Below are 7,517 nucleotides of genomic sequence, written 5' to 3' on the forward strand. Positions count from 1 at the left end.
TTAACGTAAGATGCAACTTGTTTATTAAACAATTCGCATTGCATTACCAATTAAATTTTGTGGCGCTTACATATAATAACAAAATACAAGGTGTAAGTGTGTAAACTAACCCAATATGGTGGTTAGATATAATATAAAGTATTACGTGATAGGGATTTTTTATATAAATACATGTGACAACTCATTTTTATGTGCATATACGAGTCAATGGCTGTAAATACGTCTAACAACTATCTATTACTATTATAAAAGTTCGCATTAGTACACATATCATATATCTATATAATATTTATATTATTTTTTAATGCCTAAAAATATACTCCGTCCCAATATAAATGTCTTATTCATTTTTTGACAATATATTTTCTCTCTATACTTAATATTTAAATAATTTCCACCAACCCTCTTTATCTACATTCTACACATTTCTTTATTTTTTTAGTGCCCAAAAATTATGAGACATTTATATTGAGACGGAGGGAGTAATAATTTATTATATATACTCCATCTGCTCAATTATATATGCTTATTTTCCTTTTAACCCATATTTGATTGACTGTTTTTAGAGATTGAAAAGTGATTCAATTAATTGAATTCATTACTTGTTAATTATTTGGTTTGAGTTATCAGTTAACTATTATCCTTACTTGAGAGTGATCCAATAACCTGCGTTCATTTATTGTATCGTGTTGACTAATTACATGTTATATTTACTCTAAAAGTTGAGGTGATGCTACAAAAACTTGCGTGCAAGTGCAAGTATGCTCCAATACAGTTCATCACTTCCAAATTAAATCGTTCTACATCTTCCATCCTTACTCATCAACACCAAATTGTTACTTTGAGATCTTCAAATCTTCCTTCTCAAAACAGTGAAAATAAGAGATGGCTTACGCAGTTCTGCTTTCACTAACCCAAACAATCACCCAAATCCTGAGGCACGACGACCACCCCATCTCCGTCAACGGCAAACAACAGATGGAAAAGCTCCGCGAACAAGCCATCCACCTCCAAGGATTCCTCAAAATGTTCCCCAAGGAATCCCTGAGTTTGGAAACAAGAATCAGAGACACCGCGAATCAAGCAGAAGACGTGATGGAGCATTTCATGTACGAGCACACCCGGTCGAGCCTCAAAGCGAAGAGATTGGAAGAGGTCGGACGAGCCGTGAGGCGTACGGAGGATATCGAGTATGATTTCCGCGAGCTGGAATATGTGACGAACGAGATTAACTCCATCGCCGAACAGGCAGCGGCCATCGAGAAAGAAGCCGGAGGCCGTCCAGCGACGCAGCCTCTGGCGGCCAGCTCGGCGCCGAAGCCAGCGCCGGTCATCGACACCGTCACCATCGGCCTCGAGAAGAAAGTGGAGGATATAAAAGGGTTGCTCTGCAAGGGGCAACCCGAACGCCAGGTCATCCCGATCACGGGGATGGGGGGCATTGGGAAGACCACGCTCGCCAGGGTGCTTTACAACCATGACGAGGTGACAAGGTGAATCTACCAATAATTTGACTCCATAAATTGCAAACCAAATTTCGCATACAATAAATGGATTGGAATGAGATCCAGTGGAGTATATTTTATGTCTCACTTTATGTTCCACTTTGAATTTTATTTAGTTTCTTATGTATATTTTCTTCAATTTAAGCTTTATATGCTTTAGTTTAATTTTGTGAATATTAACTAGGGTTTATTCGGTCAATATAGGGTATATAATTATTTTTTATCATTTAATTTTATTTTTATTAGCTAATAATAGGTTGATAAATTCAAAGTCATGGTATATACTTTTAAAAAAAATAATTTTTTGAAATAAAACTTCAATATAATTCATAGTATTATAATAAATTTTATTTTTATAAAAAATATTTTAAAATAATAGATATAAGCATGAGACACAGTGACACATATAAGATTGTGGGACACTGGACATGCAGCGACATTGTGGTCATCCATAAATTATTTAAATTGATATTTTTTTGATTTATTTAATTTATTTTCTTGAAATAAAAATAGGATTTAGTTTTTTTTATTGTATTTTCTACATTATACTCCCTCCGGCCACTTCACTTGGCCTATTTTCCTTTTCGGGTCGTCCCACTTGACTTGGCCTATTTATTTTTTAGTAATAAATTTTCACTACAAAAGACACGAGTCTACATACTTTACTTTACGCTACAATCTTACTCTTCTTGATAATCGTGCAAAAAAGAACTAGGCCAAGTAAAGTGGGACGGTGGAAGTACTTATTTTTTTAATTTTTTTTGCATTTTTATTTCATTTTTTAATAAAAATAAAAAAAGTTACAAAAAAATAACTGCAACGTATAGATTACAATGAAATAACCAAACTTTATTTTCATTTTAAAAAATAAGTTACAAAATTAATATTTTTTCAATTTTAAATAATTTGTGGATGATCACAATGTGGCTGTTTAGCATCACTCTTGGTCAAAACTATCTGATTATGCTCATGCTTTGTCATGTTTTGTAGGGCGTTTCCGCTTCGCGCTTGGATTGCTGTGTCACAGAATTACAAACCTGAAAACATCTTTGCGGATCTGCTGTTTTCGTTGGAAAATAAAAACACGAAAGCACTTGTGCAAGATGGCGACACAACGGAAGACAAACTCCACAAGATCTTGACGACAATGAAGTACCTTATTGTATTGGATGATCTGTGGAGTGAGAAGGCTTGGGACGACATCAAGAAAGTATTTGGCAACCCTCGTAAGCGTGATGGAAGTCGAATCGTGATAACCACAAGGAATGAGAAAGTGGCCTCTCATGCCGACTCTACGAGCCGTCTTCAGAAGATGGATCTCATGGATGAGGCCAATAGTTGGGCTCTGCTCAAGCACAAGGTGTTTCCAAAAGAAGAGTTCCCATCCGATTTGGAGGCCATCGGAAAGGATGTTTCCAAGAACTGTGGAGGATTGCCCCTTGCAATTGTGCTTATTGCAGGTATTTTTATGCTTCCTACTTTCCTTTCTCCTATCCTATGGTGACTTGAATAGCCATTCTTAATTACATGAGTTCAAAATAGACTGAATGGATTAATTAAATATATTATGAATTGAGACTGATATATTGAAACATTTATATTATACTCCTTTCGTCCACAAAGATTGTGTGTTTATTACTATTTTCGTCCGTCCACAAAGATTGTGTGTTTTCCCATTCACACTCAATATTTATAAAATACGCACCCTTTAACACTAAAATCACATCTTCCAATTTTTTTATTAAAACTTGTGCCCTCCACTCTCCAGCACACACTCTTTGTGGACGGAGGGAGTAGAAAAAAATTAAATACTATTGTAGCCAATAAAACATGAAAAATGAAATGAATTTTTGTAAATTAAAAATAAAATTATATGCACTTCTTTTTCTTTTCGCCTCAACCCCAAGTTCTCTTGGTCTTACAATTGAGCTGCCCTTCGTTGTCTTGTTGTCGCAGGTATCTTGTTCAACGTGGACAAGACTCGGACTGCGTGGGAGGAAATTGCGAAAGACGTCCGTGCTGCTGTTGAAGGAAAAGAGGAGTTCGGGAAGAGAATCTCCTTGAGTTACACCCACTTGCCTCTTAATTTGAGGCCTTCTTTCTTATACATGGGTGGTTTCCCAGAAGATCACGAGATTCGAATCTCCAAGCTTATGAAGCTGTGGATAGCTGAAGGATTCGTTAAAAATGAAGTGGAGGCTGAAGAGTATCTGAACAATCTTGTGACGAGGAATCTGCCAACCGTCACCACCAGCAAGTCCGACGGAAAATTTAAAAGCTGCAATGTCCATGATCTGGTGCGTGACATGAGCAAAAGGAATGCTCTAGATGAGAACTACGAGCGGCGGCTGAGCATCGCTCATCGTGATCTAACGCGCCTGGCTAGATCTTACGCCTCAACAATCCGTACTGTTTTGAGCTTCCAGCCCAATGAGAGCTCATTGAGCGGCCTGCGAAAGTTCAAGCTGTTGAGGGTGTTGGATGTGGTGGATACCGATGCCTACTCGCTCCCGGCTCCCGTGTTTGAGCTCTTTCATCTGAGGTACTATCGTTGATATGTCTTGAATCTCAGTACTATATATATATGGTTTTGAGATTAGTAATCTGTAACCTAACCGCATAATAAAATCTATTCTCCTCTCTGTCCGTGGATGTAACCAATTTGGTGAACCACGTAAATCTGTGTCTTCTTTACATTTTCTGTTTGTTTATTGCTCTGTAATCCTATTCTGTCACAACAGGTACCTAGCCTTCGGCTGCCCCATGGAGGTGCCGTATGCCATATCCAGGCTTCAGAACCTTCGTGCTCTGATCATCCGTCCCAGCAAGAGGCTGAGGCACCACTCAACGGATGAGGTGTATCTACCTCTGGAGATCTGGACGCTGCCGCTTCTGAAGCATCTTGTCTCCTTTTTTGATCTTCTACCAAATCCAGAAGAAGCAGCTTCTGCTCTAAAAGAGCTGGCGACGCTGATTGTGGTGAAGAAGCTGATATGTACAGAAGAGATGATGAAGATGATTTCCAATGTGAAGAAGCTGGGAATCACTTATTTTGGAGATAGATACAAAGAAGACTATCAGCTCCAGAATCTTGTTCTTCTGCAGAATCTTGAGAAGCTGACATTAATTGTGAACAAAGAGTCTCCTCTTGATCAGCAGAAAGCTAAGCCTGTTTTCCCAAAGACGTTGAGAAAGTTAACCTTGAGCGGCTGGCGATTCCCCTGGAGATATATGAAAGCTGTTGCCTCTCTGCCCCATCTTCAAGTGCTCAAATTGAAAGATCATGCCTGCGAAGGCGACAAGTGGGACATTGATGAAAAGATCGACGGCGAAGAGAGTGATGAAGAGAGTGATGGAGAGGCAGATGTGTTTCCTGAACTCGAATATTTGCTAATTGAAGAATCTGATTTAAAGGTGTGCGTGATGAAAAAAGGCAACTTCCCAAAACTGAAGCGCCTAGTGTTCAATGATTGTGATAAGCTGAGTAAGATTCCAGATGACGTTGGAAATATAGCAACACTTGGGCTGATTGAGGTTGATCGTGACAACACTTCTCTTGTGGCTTGTGTCCAAGGGATCCGCGAGAAACAGAAAAAGGAATATGACAGGACACTAAAGATTCGTGAATTATAAGGTTAGCCGATTCTGCTAGTTGAGTTCATTTAGTTGATAATGAGCCAAATTTGTTGGATGATTATCTTTTTTGTTCTACCTTTCAGGGCTGTTAAGGAAGTATTGGGATAATTAAGCTTGATTTGATGATCCAGATTTGAAATCAAGTGTTCTGGAGAAGCATCACCCTTTGTGTTTTATTTACTAAACTTTGATTTACTTATCTGTTTTTGAAAACCCTGTTTATTCAGTATCTTATTTATGTATTTCTTGATTCGGATGCGTATTTTAGTAGACAAAAAGCTTTGTTCTACAAACTCTGAAAAGTTCCATTGTAATCTGCAGACATGCGTTGGATTAATTAAGTTACATGGAGCACAACTTTGTTATTATTATGTTGAGTTTTCACGTTTACTTAATTGCTATGTTATATACTTCCACCGTCCACGAAACATATCTCTAATGGTAGTGGATGCAAATTTTAAGAAAAATAAGTTGTGTATTTGATGAGTAGAGAAGGGTTTCTAAAAATTATAGAAAATTATGATTAGTAGGATGATAGTTAATGGGGTTGTTTACCAAAATAAATTAGAAAGATGTTTCGTGGACGGGAAGGAGTGTTACAAATATAATTTCTAGTCTTCGTTGTGGTTGTCGAATCTCTAGACGACTTATGCAAATGAAGATTATTGCAATGACCTATGTGAAGATACAGAACCGATCACCTACCCACCGTAAGCAGGCATAATGTGCCCACTACTGATGTGATAATCTTAATTAGAGTAAGATAATTTTAATTAGAGTAAGATATGTTAATTTTCTTTCCAAATTAAAATTATCACATCAGTGGTGAACACATTATGTTTGTCCACGGTGGGTAGGTGATCGGTTCTGTGTGAAGATATTTTAGAGAGGTCTGACAGTTATTGATGTTCTAATGTGTTTGTGAATGTTGGCAAAACATAAATATGATATTGAGATGTGATGTCTTAATAAGTTTGTGTGACTATCTATTGGAACAGAATCCACTCTACATTTGTATATACTTGGGAAATGTAAAGAATTCAAGTTTAATTCGAAGATTAATTGTTGAGAAAAAGTGCCTCCATCGTACGTTCTATGCTCGGAAGCTCAGCTGAGAAAGCTCGAAAGCATTCAATTTCTTAAAGATTAAGTTTGGTGTAGCCACCACATCTTAAACTGAAGAGGTTAATCACTAACTAAGAAAACGATAACTAAACTAAAATAGCAAACAAAATAAATCAATAATAAAACAGATTCAGTTTCAAATAAATCCACACTAGTCACTATTTTAATCATAGACGCAAAGATAAATCAATTCCCATGGACCAACTAGTTATACCGTATCATAGACGCAAAGATAAATCAATTCCCATGAACCAACCACTTATACCGTGAATGCAGCGAACGTACCACAATTCTACTTACTTTATCGATAGTTAGCTGTAGACGCCATACCTAACTATTTCCCTTATCAAAACACAACCTAGTTGTAGACGTCAGATCTAGATTTAATGTTTCAATAGCATTAAGGTGGAGGAACCCAATTTAGACAAATTATCCAAAAACACAAGTAATAATTTGTCTACCAATTTATTCTCTACTAACGATACGATAGCTTTGTCACTAATTGACACTAATCTGAATTAACCTAAGATAATCAAGCTCAAAAAAAATAGATTAAAGCACTCTGCTCAGGGGACAAATCAAAATCTAATTAAATCAATTAACAAAAATTAGGTCTCACAGATTTTGAACTAGTACTGTTTCATTATTCTCACCGAATCAAGAAATTTAGTTGCTCATGCGAATGAAATAAAACACAATGAAAAAACATAAGTAACAATTGAATGACGAAATAAATAAAATTGTTACAAGAAACTGAAGAACAAATCTTGGAAACTCAAAATAAGTCTAAACTAGGAAAAGAAAATAAAACCAAGAAAGAAAACTTCTACTGCCACCCCCAATGCGCTACTGCCCGTCCCAAACTCCAGCCGCCAAGATCAACCTCCAAAGTCAAACTTGCCTCTAATCTCCTAACACCTAATCGTCTTCTAATGGCCAAGGAAATATAAAACAACGTCTTCCTAATTTCTAATGGTCCACGGCCTTAAATCTAATGGTTAGACAAATAACTAATTTAAATATAAGCCCAACAACTAATGTTTCGTCACTCATGTGCCTTAATATTTAAATAACAATAATCTTCAAATTTTGCATCAAAAATCTCTTCCTTTCCATCATTCTTCTATTCGACTCCAACCACATCAAATTCTTCAATTGTTACATTAAAAATTACCTAATTGTGTATATTAAATTCCATTAAAACACAAATAATTCAAGAATATGAACAACTAAAATACACATCAGGATAAT

The 7,517-nt window shown here is 36.6% G+C and overlaps 1 protein-coding gene across 2 annotated transcripts; it reads left to right on the plus strand.

The window, feature by feature from the left end:
* The first annotated feature begins 193 nt into the window (after nucleotides 1–193).
* LOC131017405 (putative late blight resistance protein homolog R1B-14) lies at nucleotides 194–5,509 on the plus strand. 2 transcript variants are annotated; one of them, XM_057946155.1, is made up of 6 exons: nucleotides 194–323; nucleotides 484–1,493; nucleotides 2,496–2,965; nucleotides 3,462–4,047; nucleotides 4,247–5,139; nucleotides 5,225–5,509. In XM_057946155.1, exons 2-5 carry the CDS (start codon nucleotides 886–888, stop codon nucleotides 5,136–5,138), a joined length of 2,556 nt encoding a protein of 851 aa, XP_057802138.1. In that variant the 5' UTR covers nucleotides 194–323; nucleotides 484–885; the 3' UTR covers nucleotide 5,139; nucleotides 5,225–5,509. The 2 variants fall into 2 exon arrangements, with proteins under 2 accessions (XP_057802138.1, XP_057802137.1); XM_057946154.1 differs by lacking the exon at nucleotides 194–323 and having other exon boundaries at nucleotides 663–1,493; nucleotides 4,247–5,509.
* The last annotated feature ends 2,008 nt before the right edge of the window (nucleotides 5,510–7,517 follow it).

Source organism: Salvia miltiorrhiza, chromosome 3, assembly GCF_028751815.1.
Source record: "Salvia miltiorrhiza cultivar Shanhuang (shh) chromosome 3, IMPLAD_Smil_shh, whole genome shotgun sequence".
NCBI lineage: Eukaryota > Viridiplantae > Streptophyta > Magnoliopsida > Lamiales > Lamiaceae > Salvia > Salvia miltiorrhiza.